The 18707-nt window shown below is 45.6% G+C and overlaps 1 protein-coding gene across 1 annotated transcript; it reads left to right on the top strand.

Moving 5' to 3' along the window:
* Positions 1-667: 667 nt before the first annotated feature.
* Htr5a (5-hydroxytryptamine receptor 5A) lies at positions 668-18421 on the top strand. Its single transcript, XM_020154390.2, has 2 exons — positions 668-1915; positions 14496-18421. Exons 1-2 carry the CDS (start codon positions 1175-1177, stop codon positions 14826-14828), a joined length of 1074 nt encoding a protein of 357 aa, XP_020009979.2. The 5' UTR covers positions 668-1174; the 3' UTR covers positions 14829-18421.
* The last annotated feature ends 286 nt before the right edge of the window (positions 18422-18707 follow it).

The following is an 18707-nucleotide window of genomic DNA, read 5'->3' as shown; positions in this document are numbered from 1 at the left end:
GAGAGACTACCCAGCTTCTTTCTGGCTCCGAGGAAATAAGCCAGGCCTTCTACTCAGACCTCAGCCATCTCTGGGAACAGCAGAAACGGCCATCTTAACTTTTCTCTTCTAAGGAGAATCAACGCTTGAAGGGAATCAACCTAGTGTTGTGTAGGAAGGAAGCGATCATGAGCTGAAATCTTCTGGAGGAGAAAAGTCAGCCACCCATGGAGACACCTGACTCTGGAACACTTGTACTCAGATACAAGTACCTGCGAGAAGTAGAGTCACGGTTCAAGGTCTCCACACCACCTCCAGAGGGACTTGCTGGGGGTAGAAGAAGGGTTCAGGAAAGTTCACCGGCCAAGTCGGTCCATGTGGTGGACCCAATTCAGGGGGAGCGACAGCACCGTGGACAGCACCAAGCGGCGCGCTTGGGCGGGGGGAGGCGGCAGCACCATGGACAGCGCCCAGCGCCGGGCGGGCGCCCTAGGAGCCGGGCCGCGCGGAGAGCTCGGCGGCCCTGCGCACAGCGCCAAAGCGGAGCGCCAGGAGCCGGGAGGGGGGCGGGGAGAAGCGGCTTTATCAGCTGATGCCTTACGTAGCCTTGGATCCCCACTTTGATAAGGCAGGTCGTGGTGGGCGCGCCAGCGTTCGCTTTCTGGAGCTGCGACCCCAGGGCGGGTGGGGAGGGGCCGGGCGCAGAGCGAGGGCAGCCCCCAGAAAGCAGGTACGCGCCTGGCTTCTCCAGCACCGCGCTGAGGCTGCGGTCGCTGCGTGGTCAGAGGCGCGGGCAGGGAGCAGCACTGGACGAGCGACTGCTCTGACGCACCAGCCCCGCGGTGGCACCCATACACCGCGGGCCGACCCTGGAGATGCGCGGCCCAGAGAGACCAGACCTCCGTGTGCGCCAAGGTGAGGAACGCTGGGCATGTGACAGCTTAGGCGGGCCCTGGCTGCTCGGCTTCTTGCACCTGCTCTTCTAACCTCTGAGGGCTCCAGAGTGTCCGCCTTGCAGCCCAGTGCCCTCCTCTCCGCCGCGCTCGCCCGCAGGAGGTTGGGGCCAAAATTCACAGGCACTTCCTAGAAACCTCACCGCAGACCAGAGGTTGCAAACACCCACACTGGCACGGCACTCAGTGGCTGGGCACCCTTTCTGCAAGCGCCCTGGTGTGTCGGGTGTCCCGACCCAGCGATGGATTTGTCTGTGAACTTAACCTCCTTTCCCCTCTCCACCCCCTCCTCTTTGGAGCCCAACCGCAGCCTGGGTGCAGAAACCCTGCGCCCCAGCCCGCCCCTTCTCTCCGTGTTCCGCGTGCTTGTTCTGACCTTGCTTGGCTTCCTGGTGGCCGCCACATTCGTCTGGAACCTGCTGGTGCTGGCGACCATCCTCCGCGTACGCACTTTCCACCGCGTGCCACACAACCTTGTGGCGTCCATGGCCATCTCGGATGTGCTGGTGGCCGCGCTGGTCATGCCACTGAGCCTGGTGCACGAGCTGTCCGGGCGCCGCTGGCAGCTGGGCCGGCGGCTGTGCCAGCTGTGGATCGCTTGCGATGTGCTCTGTTGCACCGCCAGCATCTGGAATGTGACGGCCATAGCCCTGGACCGCTACTGGTCCATCACCCGCCACCTGGAATACACGCTGTACGCCCGCAAGCGCGTCTCCAACGTGATGATCGCGCTCACCTGGGCGCTGTCCGCTGTCATCTCTCTAGCCCCGCTGCTTTTCGGCTGGGGGGAGACTTACTCTGAGCACAGTGAGGAGTGCCAGGTCAGCCGCGAACCCTCCTACACCGTGTTCTCCACCGTGGGCGCCTTCTACCTGCCGCTGTGCGTGGTGCTCTTCGTGTACTGGAAGATCTACAAGGCCGCCAAGTTCCGCGTGGGCTCCAGGAAGACCAACAGCGTGTCGCCAGTACCCGAAGCTGTGGAGGTGGGTGCGACAGCGATTCTTAAAAATACTTCACTTGCATTTGCACAGGCTGTATCCCCAGCTTACCTTCCCTGACCGTTGTAGAAAGTGGAGCTCTTTGGTTTGGGGAGGGGTAGACTAGAGGAGAGAGAGTAAGCCCCAGAGACTCACTGTACTCTAAGTTCTGTACCACAGGGCTGCTTATGGAACTTGGGTGTCCCTTGGATAATTTTCTTACACGGAAAATAGGGGCTTGAACTACGTGTTCTACCAGCTCCTCTTCGGCAGTAAAACCCTGTGGATCAGTGATGCCCTTTAGAACATCTGGAGAAACTGGTGTCTGGGGTACTGTGAGTCAGTACCCTGGAACAACCTGCAGCTTTCTGCACTGAGAGTGGGGGTGCCCTGGGGAGGGAGGTAGCCTGACTGACAGGAAGACTGCTACACTTCAGGCACAGTGGGTTTGTGTTTCATCCCAGGACATTTTTAATTGGAAAATTGCAGTGACTGATTTTGAAGGTATGGTTATCTCCTAGGTTAACTGTCATTCTGCTGCACGCTCCACCCCCCGTGTAAGATTAAAGCCTGAATTTGTTAGCTCCTTCTACTACCTCGTCCAAGTACTTTCTGGGTCTATCCCCTATGGTCCCATCAGGACATAGTGTGACTGAGGTCTGTTCATCCGTCTTCCTCATCATGAGTAAAGCTGCAGGAGGAAATGAAAATTCAGGACAGACAGCTCCTTTCTCCCAAGTGGTATTTAGTACATGATGAGAAGTATAACAAGACAACAGCACAACAATGAAAGCTGTTTTCAACTTCTCCCCACCCACACTTTCCTGCTTTTTGTTAACTCATAATGATCTGACCCAGTGATTCAAAATTCTGAAACTACATGAAAATAGAAGCCAGTGGATGTGGGAGTGCTCCCCCACCTTTCCTCCTCTTGTGGCCAAGGGTGACTTTTTTTTTTTTGTTGTTTTTGGTGGTGCTGGCGTTTGAACTCAGGGCCTCACACTTGATAGGCAGGCACTCTACCACTTGAGCTACTCTGCTACTCCTTTTTTTGTGCTGGTTATTGTTTTCAAGATAGGATCTCCAGAACTATTTGCCCAGGCTGGCTTTGAACTGTGATCCTCCTGATCTCTGCTTCCTGAGTAGCTAGGATTACAGGCGTGAGCCACCAGTGTCAGGCTCCAAGGATGATTCTTGAAACTCATTTCCATATTAAAGTTAGATCAGATATCTACACTGCCTCCATTTTCTGCTATTGGGCTCCGATACAGCAGAGTAGGTTTAATTGCATGCACGTAGTGCCATTTTATGGGTGTGGTACAAAGAAAGAATGATAGAGAGACCTCTTTGTCTGAAAAGATTGTTCTAGTGAGGGAGATAGACGCTCATTGTGAGCTCAGCAATATGGTTGTGTTTTTCACAGTCAGTAGCTGTGACCTTACCCAGTCATTCAAGATTAGTGGGGGTATCCAGGGAATAGCATTATTCTAGAAGAAAGACAGAAAAAGGGATCAGAGGCTACCTGTCCTTTTATCTAGAACAGTGGACCTCAGCCAAGGGTAATATTGAACCCCAGGGAGCACTAGAAATGCTGTAGACAATTCTGATAATGCAGGGAGTGGCGTGCTAATGGTAGCTCATATACAGAGGCAGGAATGCATAAGAAGCCTCCTCAACCAAAGACTTGTTCAGGAACTTGCCCATAGAACAGAGTGTTGGGAACTCTGAGCTATTCAATTTCTTCACTGAATGAGGAGTGCTGATGGGTAAGAATGCTATGACCTCCACCAAAGAGCCTGGCGCTATGTTCCATATGTGTGAGTGTCCACCCAAATTCCTGGTCAGGAACAAAGAGGACTGGCCACCTCCAACGGCCCTCCTCACATGAATCCTCTTCTGTTGGGAAGAGAACATTTATTACACTTCTATCTCAGGTCTTAGTATGAAGGGATAAGAGCAAAAGCAAAGTACACACACACACACACACACACACACACACACACAGCTTCTTTTTTCTTTTTGAAAATGGGTCCCTGGCTTTGCAAGGACTCTCCCTGATCCAGGGCTCACATGGAATATGGGGTTGCCTCTGCCCTTATGTTAGGCTGAAGGGTTAATTATAAACCAGGCTTGCTGATTGCTCCGTGATAATGAGTGTCAAAGTTTCTAAATACAGTTCTGCCACCAGCTAGCTGTGTTACCCAGGGAAACTGCAATACTTCTTCTTTGTCTGCTGGGCTTCATTCAAATTTGTGCTGAAGCCCTTCAGACACTGAGATGGAAACTGGTGACACAGGACAGATGGGCTTTGTGCTTGTCAAAGGATGATGAAGCTATTATTACAGATCTGAAATAAAATGACAAAGAGAAGGGAGCTGCTTACTAGAGAAAGAGAGAGAGAGGGAGAGAGAGACAGAGAGAGAAAGAGAGAGAGAGAGAGAGAGAGAGAGAGAGAGAGAGAGAGAGAGAAAGAAATGCATGGTCTAGGCCATAAGACATGAGTGTGTTGACACCACCTGTATGAACAGCTGTTGGCTGGTCATTGGGTGATTACTGGAATGAGTGCATCACTGGAGGACTGACTTTTAGAAGTGAAGGGCTGGCACTGATAGGTTGTCTTATAAATCATCTTCATGGGCTGTGATGTCACTCGGTGCTACCACGCTTGCCTAGCATGCGCGAGGCCCTGGGTTTGATCCCAGCACCAAAAAAGAAAAGACAAAAAAAGAAAAGCATCTTCATTGAGACTAATTGTTCTTAATCAATTGAATAGGTCAAAACTAGTCCTGCCCTAAATTCAAGGGAATGTTTAGGTCTCAGTCCTACACTCTTCATTCTTATTCAGCCAAGTTTTAGAATAGACCATCGAGGTGGTCCAGGTTTTGACCTCTGTTGTTGGTTCTCCTGGATGATGAAACTTTATCTCTTGAGATCTGATGCTAAGACTGCATACTGAGGGCTGTGTGTAACTCAGAGGTGGGGCATGTGCCTAACCTGTGTGAGGCCCTGGGAAATGAAAGAGAGAGAGAGAAAGAGAGAGAGAGAGAGAGAGACAGACACACAGAGAGAATTGACTAATACTATTCTATCCTTTTGGAAAAATCATTTGTTAAATGATCTATCAGGACAGTGTTATATAGAAGTGTTTAGAGTGAGTTCTGGGCAACAGACACTGAACAACCATGAGACAAATAATTACAACTCAAAGCATCATGAGCAAGAGAATGAACGATCTCCCAAGCAATGACCCAAGGTTTCCCAGTTCAGAGGAAGACAGCAAGTCCCAAAGCTTCCCTGTGTCTTTCCTGGGTGGTTACGTTGCCTTTTCTTCTGACTTAGATATTGTCTTACTCTGTATAAGTCCAGGTATGACCTGAAGGTCTCGGTAGACTCCTGTATAGTTTACTAAAGAAAGTAGAAGGTTGTCCTATCAGTCATGACTGCAGATTAGAATATTTAAATTGACTTGTGGCCTGAGATCTTAGACTGTGTAATTTTCTGTCAGCCAGGCATTACTATGACAACTTTTTTAAAATGCAAACCTCTATTTATCCAACTCCTGTGAATGGAGACGCTACCCTTAGCAGTCTTTTCCCCGACAGTTTTATTCTTTAGAACTTTGTAAAGAGAAATAGCCTATTGGGAGGATTAGAGAATCAGATCTTGCTATGGCCTAACTTATGACCTGGTTGACAGTGAACTTGGGTTCTGGACTGACATGGAGGGGCTCGATTTCAGCACAGGATGAAGAACCCAGGAATTGTACAAGAGGTTCGATCAACTTTAGTGAAGTTGTAGGTGCTTTGTCTGAGAAGGTTCTCCAAACGTCCACTAACTCAACAGTCAGTCATCTACTCACTCCTGGGCTCTTGGGTTAGCAGTCAGCATGTGTGATTCTGCTTCTGGGGGTCCTTTGGGGGCCTCAACTTGGGGTTATTTTAGTTGGCATTATTCATTTTTAGAGTACCTGAAGAAGATGTTTCCATAGCAAGATCAACAAGTGAATCGCTCTGAAACTACAGGAGTTGTTACTTCAGATGCCTTTTATTTTGTTGTAGTAATTGAATATACCCTGTAAGGGATACAGTTTGGCCATTGATCCATTTGGCTCCTGATAAGAAACAGGATTTTATGAGATAGACTGCACTATGTGTGGTATATCAAGCATGGCTTTGTCCTTTATTTTTTTGTGGGACTGGGGTGTGAACTCAGGGATTCATGCTTGAGCCACACCTCTAGTTCATTTTGCTCTGGTTACTTTGGAGATGGGGTCTCACGCACTATTTGCCCAGGCCAGCCTTGAACCGTGATCCTCCTGATCTCAGTCTCCCAAGTAGCTAGGAGTACAGGTGTGAGCCACTGGTGCCTGATTGCCTTTGTCCTTTTTATTTTTGATGAAATACTTATCTGCAAAGAACACTTAGTTGGAATTTGGCACTGGAGTATCAAAACTTTTTTTGGGACAGGGTCATTTCAATTACAGAAACATAATCATGGGTATTTTTATCTTTCTTTCATTGGCTAAGAATTATAGAGCTGCTGGGCTCTGAATGTTATACCACTGAATGCTGCTGGGGGAAGAGAAAGTAACAATGGAGCATTACTGCTCAACCGGTAGGAACACACTGGGTAGTTTCAGCTAGCAACCAGAGTTTAGTACATTCAGTGACATAGGATGTAAAGCCTAAGTAAATTGCTCTGAAGATGTGTTGACTAATTTAACTGATGACTGTACTTTCTCTGCGGCAAGGAGGCAAAGCCTTGGTTATTGAGTTAAGTGATGGGTTTAAAATAGGCAATGATTCTTTGGTAGCACTGCGTTGTTAAATTAATCCAGTAGAGCACAGTGGAGTTCAATGTGTTCTCATCTGTATAAAAGGGAAGGCATGAGACCTAGAAGGAACCCATCTTGGCTCTTTCATTCAACTCCAAGTAATCTTCCTGTTGTGGAGTTTCTTGTCCATATGAGTTTTAAGGTCATTGTTGTTTCTTTAGAGGTTTCTTGAATTAGACTCAGTGCAGATCACTGCCTGTCTAGATCACCTATACTCTGATTCTGGATAAGCACTGGGCACGTTTTCCTTGGAAGCATATTCTGTCTATTGAGTTTGCAGGTTTGTCACAGATGAAAGAAGTAGTGGTATGATGATGGCCCTGAAATATCATTTGTAAGTTGGCACACAGGATTACTAAAGATTCTCACTATTTGACTCATTCTACTGAATAAAGTTGACTTGCCCTCTGCCTTTAAAACATTTACTATGTAGCCACACAGATCTGTCCTTCCATATAAACAAGAAAGACAATCATAATTACAGACAATTGCCCTTGGAAGTTTAGAAGGACAGGGCATTGTTGCTTGGTAAAGTCTCCCTTAGAGTGACAACACCAAAATGAGTTGTCATTTTGCTTTTTAGTCAATATGGGACATTGATTATCTCAAGGATCCTTCTGCTGAATCTACATGTAGATGTGTGTGTGTGTTTGTGTGTGTGCATGTGTATATGTGGGTGTATGTACATCTATTGATTGTTGACATATGGATCCATTTCTAGCCTCTCAAATCTCTGATAACAGGGTTCTTTGGAATATTTTATCTAGACAGTGGTATTCAGTGTCAACTTCTGGTCTTTACTTTCTAAATCTATCTGGAAATGTATTGAATATTTTCTAGGTTGGCAATTTCACACTTAATTTATTTTTTCTTGTTAAATTTCCTCATTTAGGATTGAGCCCCGTAGAAAGGCACATTGGATTTTGTTTTTTTGGTGGTATGGGATTTGAACTCAAGGCCTCACACTTCGCTAGGTGGGTGCTCTATACTTGAGTCACTCCACCAGCCCTAAGACTGTGCTTTGATTGTTGGGTTTTCACTCAAACGCAGAGTTTTCTGAAGCCATTTTCTATCTTTATTTTCTTTACAAGTTTGCACTTTCTTCAGTCTTCCATTGAAAGAAAAGGTTCTGAAATTGCCTTATGTAATGTATGTTCTGTCTTTATATTTAAATTTTCACATCTGGGTTATATAACTCCTCTCTTCTCCATCATTCCGCTTTAAGTATTTTCTCCCTTCTGAGGAGATGTCATCTAATTGGACTGGATGTCATCTGATTGTCACAAAACAGTGACAGATTTGTTTGACATTTTAGTGAAATTCTAAATTCTTTTTGCTTTTATTTTATTTTTTTGGTGGAATAGGGTTTGAACTCAGGGCCTTGCACCTGCAAGCCACACTACCACTTAAGCCGTATCACCAGAGCTTTTTATTTCAGTCACTCTCCAGGTCAGGGTCTGTGAGCTTCACCCTGGTCAGCTTGGACCATTATCTCCCTATTTATACCTCTCGAATAGCTGGAATGACAGGAGTGAAACACCACACGCTGCTTTATTAGTTGAAATGGGGTCTCAATAACTTTTTTTCTAGGCTTCACCTCAAACCACAATCCTCCCAATCTCTGCCTCCCGAGTAACTGGGATTACAAGTGTGGTTTTGTTTTGTTTTGAGCGGTGCTGGGGTTTGAACTCAGGGCCTCACACTTGCTAGGCAGGTGCTCTACCACTTGACCCACTCCACCAGTTAAAAAATATTGTTTTAAGGTCTCCATACATCCATTAAAGAACTGACTCTTAACTGCTTGGCTTGTCTCTTAATTTTTCCAAGCTTTCTCTTTAAGTATGTTAGGTTATTGATCTTATTTGGTTAGAAGTTCCTCATTAAGTACAAAAAATTACTGGCATTTGTCAAGAAGTGTAAAAGTTAGAATGATAATGCAATTTAAAATAGCAAATAGAAGTTCTAAAAGAAGAAGGTGGAGACTCTAACAACACAAACCATGATGCACAAGAAAGACGCCCCATGGGCATTCAGCTGTTTGTTCTCATGAATAGTGTTTCGGATCCTCCACCAAGCAGCAGGTCGGAGGTGGCCAAATGTTTACCACTCAACTATCATTGAACTGGAAAGCAAACTGAACACAGTGCCACATCCTCACAAGTCCTGGGACAAGAAGGCGTTCCCAGAAGTATTTCAGGCAACCCAAAGAAGTTTAACCAACTGTCTTTCTACAAATTGGTCAGTGGTCTGATGGTCTCAACCCATCTTTAGCCCTCAGGGGTGACTTGGATTGGATCGAAGATGTATCAAGCCTACACCTTAAGAATAATCCCTCTTACAGTCATGGGAAGACTTCATTCCAGGACAAACGAAAAGCTTATGAAAAAACACTTCTCTGTGCAGACAAACCACAGCAAAAACAAAACAAGCAGCAGTAGACTGTGTAGGTCAAGAGCATAATGTATTTGTCAAATGGTGCATTTCATAAGAAGGCTAAGGCCTTGTGAAGACGTCTAATCGATTGCCTACTGGTAGACCTCTCAATCAAAGTTCTAACTATTGATGCAAGACCACGAGGACAGACTGCGTTCCAAATCTTAGGATGACAAAATACATCGAGCAGTAAGAGTCCAGGGGACAAGACAGAACTCAAGTCATCACCATCACCACCAGGTTGCAGAACAAAAGGGTGACTGGAGTTGGCCCAGTGAATGTACCTGTGGTCCAAGGATTCCATGGAGCTCCTCAAAATGATCTCAGCAAACTTCCAGAACTGTCCAAGAGTAATACAACCACCACTCGAGCTGAGATGAAAAGACAAGCTAAATTTAAGGCTTAGAGAGTAAGAGGAAGCTCTGTTGTAACATGTAGAGAGTGTGGACATCTGTGGGGACTTGGGACAGTGTGGAACACAGGGGCTGGAGGTCATTCAGGGGAGCGGTGGGCAGACATCATCTCTAGAGTATGATTATTTGGGCTGTTGGGTGCTCAGAGACGCATTTGTAAGGTGAATCTGACCCGATTCACCGGTTCTTGGAGGACAGGGTTGACACTGGTTGGTTGGTTTGCAAGCCTGTATTCACTCAACTGCATTGTTCTTGATTAGTTGAAGAGGTTTAAATATCTAACCAGGCTACTTGTTATCACAGTTACAGAACAATCTTTTCCTAAGTTTGTGGCAACATTTTTATTGTCACTGAGTGGCACCTTCTCCTCATCTGTAAGGCCACTTCTGTGTTCCATCAGGCTTATGCGATCTGTCTTGTACTCAATGTCTACTCAATGGTCTAGCCTTAAATTACCTGAACCCACACTTCCAAGGTGAGTGTCACTACCTCTGAGTACAACACCACAATATATGGTTACCTGTTGATTATCTGTGACATCAATGAGGTGATGGAGCTGAACATTAGAGGAAATGAAGAACATGCTAGATTTGTAGTAAGCTAGTAAGTAATTATTTAGCCATAACCATTTTGGGAAATGAGAGCTCTAACACATAGACACCTGTCCACAAAGAATTCATTTATTGGGAGAGAAGATAGAGGCTAAACGTAATCTTAGAAACTTTTTGCATATGTGAATCTTAAATTGTAATGTGTCTTAAATACACTTCAGAGATGATTAGGAAAATCTGATTTGACCTGAATACTCACTTTTTAAAAAAACTTAGTCCTTTCTCTCTCTTTGTCTCGATTTCTCTCCCTTCTTTCTCCCTCCCTCTCTCTTTGGTGAGACTGGGGTTTGAACTCAGGGCTTCATGCTTGCAAGTCACGCATTCTACTGCTTAAGCCACACCTCCAGTCCACTTTGCCCTGAAAATAGGATCTTATGAACTATTTGCCCAGACTGGTCTCGAACTGCATTCTTCTTGATTGCGGCTTCACAATTAGCTAGGATGACAGGTGCCAGTGCCCTGTATTAACTTAATCCTTCTTTTCCTGTATATCTGCTAATAAGCACATTAAGTACTTGCAGTGATTAATATTGGCTATTTTCCAGACTCAAGGAAGAATTTTATTGCAATCATTGATTAGCCAGAGCTGAGAGAGCACAGGAGTCCATAGATCAGGAAGCCAGAGTGGGCAAACAAACCTGGAGACATTAGATCCTCCTAACAGCTGGGTCCTGCAGTCCTATGGACAGCACTTTTAATCAGTGACACTCTTTCTCCTATCAGTTGAGTTGGTGTTGAATGTAATACTTAAAGATAGGAAAATGACCTATGCTTTGAGTTAAAAAATGATGTGATATTCTGAGGAAGGTGGAGTTGACTAAGTATAAACAATTCTTCATACAAAGCAAAAATAGGTCATAAGCACCCCAGTGTCCCCAGCATGCTGGTGTCCCTAGCATCCTCAGTGTCCTCAGCATTCTGTGTCCCTAGCATTTTCAGTGTCACTTGCATCCCCATTGTCCCCAGCATCCCCAGTTCACCCATGACAAAAGACCCAGAGGAATTAAAACCTCCCGGGGGTGGAAGAGTCTAGACAGAGTTCTTTTTTCATTGCCATCCCGGGGAATAATGCTCTCTCTGATGTCATTTTGAGGTTATGTTTTATTTAGAAAATTAGTAGGTTTTTCTTTTTCCAAATAACTGAAATTTTAGGCTAAATATTGTGCTTGCATTTCTGTGCATGAATCCTTGACCTGCATTAACAAAATTAGGTAACTGCTTCTATGTGGTGGAGAGTGTGTACAGAAGGGGTTCACTTTTCCTTCCTATGTATTTCTTAAGGGTTATAGTGTTATGGACTATTTGTCTCCAAACATATCTTCCTTTTATAAGAACTTTTTTTGTTGTCATTTTTGTTTGGTGGGTCTGGGGTTTGAACTCAGGGCTTCATGTTTGCAAAGCAGGTGCTGTACCACTGGAGCTACTCCTCCAGTCCTATCTTCTTTTTACTTGTACAACACTTGATGTTTCACTGTTTTGAAAATAAGGGCCAACAATGGACTGGCGGTGTGGCTCAAGTGGTAGAACACCTATCTAGCAAGTGTGTGGTCCTGAGTTCAAACCCCATACTGTCACACACACGCAGGCCAGCAGGACTATCGTACATGGTAACTTATACCTTGATGATCTTGTATCACTCACAGCGTTCTTATTTCCTCCTCAGGTTTTCCTCATGATAGATAAGCCAGTTCCTTTGACTCCACTTTCTGGATCAACCATGCCCTGGGCACATGGTTTGACAGACTTGCCCACCTAGTCTAGCACCTAGAAGACTGTGTGCAGCTTGAGAACGATTTGTGTGATTTTTTTTTTTGTGGTGCTTGGGTTTGAACCTAGGGCCTACACCTTGAGCCACTCCACCATACATTTTTTGTGAAAGGTTTTTTTTTTGAGACAGGGTCTTGCAAACTATTTGCCCGGCTTAGCTTCAAACTGTGATCCTCCTGATCTCTGCCTCCTGAGTAGCTAGGGTTGAAGGTGTGAGCCACCGGTGCCAGTTTGACTTTCCTTTTCAAATGTGCTGGAGTCACAGAACACTGTATTGAGTCTCTCCTCCCAGAGATGACCGACTGACCTAGAAGCTTCCTCCATTTGGTTGGATTTATTTGCTGTTGCATTATTTACCCGTCATGATTCCTTCACATAAAGACTACTTCATCATCAGTCACTCATTATGTCCATTCTCTTAAGAGCCAAGAATAGGACTGGTGTGGAGAGAAGGGTTTCCTTTCTCTGCTTGCTGGGAGAAAGAAGTGAAGCCAGAGCCAATTCTATGGGACCCTCATCTGCAGAGGACGTGGAGCAGCAGGAAGGGAGTCTAGTAAGAGTTTGGGGTTGGGTCTGTTTTCCACACATGAAGTGTGAAGGGGGTGCTGTTTCTCGTGCTCCCTCCCTTGCTGGAGTGAGGTTTTCTCTCTCTTTCCTTGGTTATTACTGGACCTAACTGGGCTTCACTGGGGGCAACTGGAGATTCAGCAAAGACACAGGATAGACAGACAGACAGACAGAAATTTGGGGTCAGGCTGGAGACGCACAACCCTTATTGCTTCTTTTCTCTACCTTGATTCTTTAAGGCCTTACTCCTTGCAGTTCTTTAAAACCTTGCTTCTAAAGTCTTCTTTAAAACCTGGCTTAAAACCTCTTTCCTTAGGATCCCACTGTCCCATGTTTGCTCTCAGCTTATCTTTATCTCAATCGCTCTTAAAGTCTTTTGTCCCAGGCTTGCACTGTCCCACCTCTCTTTATCCCTCTCAATGCCTTGGTGCTCAAACTTGCAAACAGCCGAGCCTACAACCTGCACATGCACAACTCTTAAGGTGTCGTCCTTAGACTCGCTCTGTGCACTGTCGCCTGTTCTCTTTGGCTTTTCTTTAGCTTAGCTTTCCTAAGGCTATGCATGAAGTTCTTTCTCAGCTTTGCTTTCTGAAGCCTAAGTTAAAGTTCTCGGTGCAGACTTTCTATCAACCCCTCTTTAGCATTTTCCCTTCAATAATTCTTTTCCCTTCAGCAATTTTTCCCTTTTCCCTTCAATGATTCTTTTCCCTTCAGCAAATTTTCCCTTTTCCCTTTAGCATTTTCCCTTCAACAATTCTTTTCCCTTTTCCTTTAGCATTTTCCCTTTCAAAAGCTTCCCACACCAAAAGGCCCAAAGTAAAAGAGTCTTCCCAATATTCAAAGGCAAAAAGCCCCCACCCCAAAGCAAAAAGCCAAAAGCCAAGCAAAAAGTCCAAAAGCCCAAAGTAAAGCCCCAAAAGGCAAAAGCAAAACATCCCTCTTCCTCCTTCAGGGGTCTTTTATAGCAGCAGACAGGGTGGAGCCATGGGGAAGGGTGTGACATTGCAACAGCTTAGAAGACGCAGCTGTTCTGCCTTTCCCTGTTTCATGGCCTGGGGCTGTGCCTATCTCGGCCTACAGGTAAAAGCATTGAACTGCATCTTGCCTTGCTTGTGTCCAGTTCTCACAGGCTTTAATCCGCTCCCCACAGAGGTGTGTGGAGGGAGGTCTACCGAATAAATCCAGAGAAGGTTAAGTGTCCTGAAGAGGGGACTGTCCCAAGCAGTAGAATGTGTTGGGGAGCACAGCAGTAGAAATCTTAGACCAGAAGAAAAGTTCTGGAAAATTCTAACACTTTAGAGGTGGCTTGCACAAACACAGAACGTTACAAATGTGGTCCCTAGTACATAGGAGTTTGATAAGGGTTTAGCACACTTTTGATTACAGTCCCTGACTTTTGATGTTTCGGCTTACAATGGAGTGAAAGGGATACACATTCAGTAAAATTGGACTTCAGTTATGAAGTTTGATTTGTCCCAGGGCTGTGTGCAATAGGATCCTTTCCCATGAAGCAGCCAGCACTCTGCAGGCTTCCATGTTGCAGAGCTAGGGTGCTTGGCAGGGCAGGTTATTAAATGCATCTCGACCTATGATGAGTTTATTGGCACGTAACCCCTCCATAAGTCAACGAGCACCTGTACTTGTGTACCTTGCTGCTGAATCCTCCATGCTCCATGACCTGTTAATTTCTGCTACCTCATCTGTTGAGCAGCAGCCACAGGGACCCATCAGCATCACACTGTCCGTACACACTCTAGTTTTCCTTCTCCTTCTAAGATGCAAGTGAAGCTGTCCCCACATTTCTATGTGAGAAGGTGAGTCTCGTAGGTTGTCTGGTTCCCGCACCTACAAACCCATGCCTTCCCTTGGAGTGGATTGCAGAGCTCACACCATCAGCATCCAGCCCACACCAGGCAGGTATGAAGCAGGGCTCTGCATAAAGCTTCTGCTGTGTTTTGCAGGTGAAGGACCCTGCTCAGCAGCCCCAGATGGTGTTCACAGTCCGCCATGCCACCGTCACCTTCCAGACAGAAGGGGACATGTGGCGGGAACAGAAGGAGCAGAGGGCAGCCCTCATGGTGGGTATCCTCATCGGGGTGTTTGTCCTCTGCTGGATCCCCTTCTTCATTACCGAGCTTGTCAGCCCCCTCTGCTCCTGGGACATCCCTGCCGTCTGGAAGAGCATCTTCCTCTGGCTCGGCTACTCCAACTCCTTCTTCAACCCCCTCATCTACACAGCTTTCAACAAGAACTACAGCAGCGCTTTCAAGAACTTCTTTTCTAAGCAACATTGAGTGGAGGCTGAGGGTAGGAAGGAGCTCTTCCCACGACTGCTTGGAATGTCCGTCTCATGTAGTCCACATCCTGCCCCGTGGCCACGTGGATGAAACAAACCCTCCAAGTGCTGCAGGGTCGTCTCAAAACTCCTGGCTCGCCTCTCTCCTGCACACGCACGTAGGGCGATGTCCCCACAGGAGGCTCTTGTCCACGACCTGTCTACTGTCCCTCACTTGGCACCAGCAGCCATGGACTTGGCCCACGAAGTGCCCTTTCTTCCAGTCCTCTCCAGCATGGCCACAGGCGTTGTCCTAAAGGAGTCAAACTAGGCAGACAAGAGGGTGGGGGTGAAACAGCACAGGCAGGGTGAGAACAGGTGGGAATGAGAAGTCCTAGTGGGGATGTTCAAGGGGTGGGTAGATCATAATCCCCAGCTTTCTGGAAAGTTCTGCTCTAAGAGCCTAGTAAGTATGCACACAACTTTAGGTATTTCCCAATAGTTGATCACAAAATATTGTCTTCAAACATGTTAAAGTGCATAGCCTACCTATGAGTACAGCACACTCTCACACACACACAACAGAAAAATCTACTAGTTTCATAGAACCTGTCAAACTTGCTTATCTGCTGTGAGTAGAATTTTTTTTTAATGTTTCTGGGCAAAGACTTTATCCTTGGACCATGAGATTAGAGATAAATAACCATCGTGAAGTTGTTGACTTCGTAAATGCAGTTTCATGACCAGTGACAATGAAGGCACTTTCACCTGATGCAGGCACTTTGACGGATCATTGATTAATTTGGAACAGCTGTTCTGTTGTTTTGTTGTATATGAACGCTGACTTGTAAGTAATGAGAAAGGCAGAACAATAGACAAGTGGGGCCTCAGTCAAAATGGCAGCATGACTGGTGACAAGACAATTAGGTGTGGACACAGTGTTGTACGATCATGTCAAACCTTAGGCACACCTACACTGCAAAGACAGCCAAGGAGCTTGGAGAAACATCACGGAAGAATCTGAGAGAGAGAGAGAGACAGAGAGAGAGAGAGGGAGAGTGAGTAGATGGTTCTTTTTCCAGAATTGTGTGCTAGCTGACTTCCCCAAGAACAGAGGATATTCTACTTCATCCCTAAATGAACTCCCAGAGGAACTAGGGTGACATCTCAGCATTATTGGTTTCCAACAAAATCCTGACATTGATTGTAGCATTTCTTATTACCTTACCCAGTGATGTGAGCAAAAGGGTCAATACTTAAAATTACAGCAATCCTTAACAATAGGGTTAGTTTTTTATCACTATTGAGAAGTCACTTGTGGGGTCTCCAACTACTGAGGTGACCCTTCGAGGGAAAGAGATGATGGGGTTATTGCAAAGATCTTCAGAGTCATGCAAACCCTGCATTTCTTCAGTCAGCTGTAAGTGCAACTGTTAACATCCTCAAGAGTTCTTGACTTTAAATAAAGGAGAAGTTCTCAAAAACCCTGGGGTTCACTGCCCTGGACCAATGGCCTCAAATGGCCTTTTATATCAGGTGACTCAGTTTGAGCCAGGCTGAAGAATGGACTAGGGAATCATCTTTCTAAGAAGGAATCATTCACCAAGCCACAGACTGTTACTTACAACACGATTTTGTTAAGCTGTTTAAGTGTTTTGTTTTACCTTAATCACAATTGATAGACTACAGAAGGATTACTTTTTGCTGAGCCTGAATCCTATGAAAACAATGCTTGCAAAATGTTTTAAACTGTGTAACTTCTGAACTGTGTTCTTAGTCAAATTTTGCTCTTTATTCAGGAGTCCTCAGTGTGAAGAATCTTAAGAACAAAAGCAAGTAGGAACACGGTTATTTTTTCTCTGTTCCTTCTTTGTAACTCTAAGTACGAATGAATCTCTCTGTTAGTGAGTGCCTACTTGGCTCAGTGCTAGACACTTAATAAACTATTTTATTTCATCTTTTCAACCCCAAAGGATTCTGACCTCCCAATGCCACTTCTCTGAGAATGTTAGGCAGTTTCACCCATATTTCATCTCAATTTAAAAAAAAAACAAACTTTGACCATTATACAAAATTTCAAAAAGCTCTTGGCAATAAAACTCCCTGTTGCCTCCTACGTCTCTGATTCTCTGAGTGTATAAATTAAAAATTGTGTATGATAGGCCAGGTGTGGCAGCACATGCCTGTAATCCTAGCACTCAGTAGGTAGATACAGGAGGATTAAGGGGAGGCCAGCCTGTTCCACTTAGTGAGACCCTGTCTCAAAAATATTGTGTATTACAATAGTCTTGGAATTATTATAACACACCTAATAATATACCTGCATTATACATATATGCTATATAATAACATATTAATTAATTTGCCTTTACTGCAAAGACTATCTTTATATGAGAACGTGGGCAGGTGAGGATGTGTGGGACACCGTGAACCATGACTGGTGCTGTGCAGAACCCAGATCCCCGCCCCCGCTGTGCACTCCAGCAGACTCACTGAAAAAGCAACTCAGATGCATCCTGAGGTTGCTTGTTGCCCACCAGCCCTTGCTTCTGGGTATATGGCTTGAAGTGCTAAGCCCACAAATTCTTAAAAATAGACTGTTCCCTTACTCAACTTACCTGTTCCCCACTATCACTTGGGACCAGGAAGATCGCCAAGTGCCATGGTATTCTAATATCATAAGTGCTGGACTGCGTGATGTGACCCATCGCAGAGAGGAGTGGACTCCAAGCAAGGACTCCAGAATCAAGAGTTAACTTGACAATGTCGGTTCTGCCCGAACAGCCAGGTGAAGCATTTCATTCTATCGCACAGTTACTGTGTTGGCCGTCTTGTTCAAAACGGTTTTATTTCTTTGGAACTCTTCAGTAAAGTGAAGCTCCAGAAGATGTGTGGTTCAAATGCTCCCCGACTCCCTCATGAGGCTGTACACCCTAGTCAGAGAAAGATGCTATCCCCCAAACAATTCAAGTCTCCAGCTGATGTTATCAATCTTTTCATCATCCTCGTTGCATACGTGCTTAGCGTCACCCAGAGAGCACTTTCAGTGTGCATGATATAAAAGTCTGTGTGCACTGCCCACAGTAAAGAACACAGTAAAGGAAGTATTTTGCTTGCATTTCAATACAAGGTATTGTTTGTTCCAGGAAAGGAATATCACAAGACGCAGATGTTGACTGGGCCTGGTTTTGACTTTCTGACTGGACATTAGACACTGGAGGGACAGGCATTGCTGTAGGCTGTGTGCCCAGTTCTTGGGAGCCCTTTGAGTGGGAGTCGTGGTCTCTGTGGGGGGGCCTGTGTGTAACTACCCTGTGCTGCAGGAGCTCCTCTGCTTGTCATGACCTTTGGTAATCAGAGCGACACCCCCTCATCTAAGGTTTTTGGAGGTGGACCCTACTGAAGAATTCCCCCAGAGGAGGGGGTTGAGGACTTCGGAGGACAGTGGCTTGCCTGTTCCCAGCCTGCAATGTTCTCTCCCCTTTGTCTTGTCATTTTTAGATTTTGATTTTTGCCTCTTTTCCTTGACTCAGTATATGAAGTAGCCACCTTATATGTGAATAATAATTTGCAAGCAAAATGATACATGACATATAAAATCACCAATTAAACATCTTCGCAGTTTTGTTGTTTGTTTGTTTTTTGAGACAGGGTCTCACTGTGTAGCTCAGACTGGCCTCACACTCGTGATCTTTCCTGCATCAGTCTCCTGAGGACTGGAATTACATGTGCACCACCGCGCCTGGCCTGTAATACACAATTTTTAATTTATGCACTCAAAGAATCAGGGATATAGCAACAGAGAGTTTTATTGCCCAAGAGTTGTGCAGTCAGATGCAGGTGGAAGACCGGCTTCAGTCCTTCACAGTTCTCCAGGGACCAGGCAGGGTTTATCTCT

Source organism: Castor canadensis, chromosome 2, assembly GCF_047511655.1.
Source record: "Castor canadensis chromosome 2, mCasCan1.hap1v2, whole genome shotgun sequence".
Taxonomy (NCBI): Eukaryota; Metazoa; Chordata; class Mammalia; order Rodentia; family Castoridae; genus Castor; species Castor canadensis.
The sequence above is the reverse complement of the archived record's forward strand: the minus strand, read 5'-3'. Positions and strand labels throughout refer to the sequence as shown.

What these genes read in the sequence shown, in the direction of transcription:
- Htr5a (XM_020154390.2), top strand. Translation starts at nt 1,175, where the DNA reads ATGGATTTGTCTGTGAACTTAACCTCCTTTCCCCTCTCCACCCCCTCC. An exon ending in CAGTACCCGAAGCTGTGGAG is followed by an intron (nt 1,916 to 14,495) that starts GTGGGTGCGACA and finishes TGTGTTTTGCAG; the next exon opens with GTGAAGGACCCTGCTCAGCA.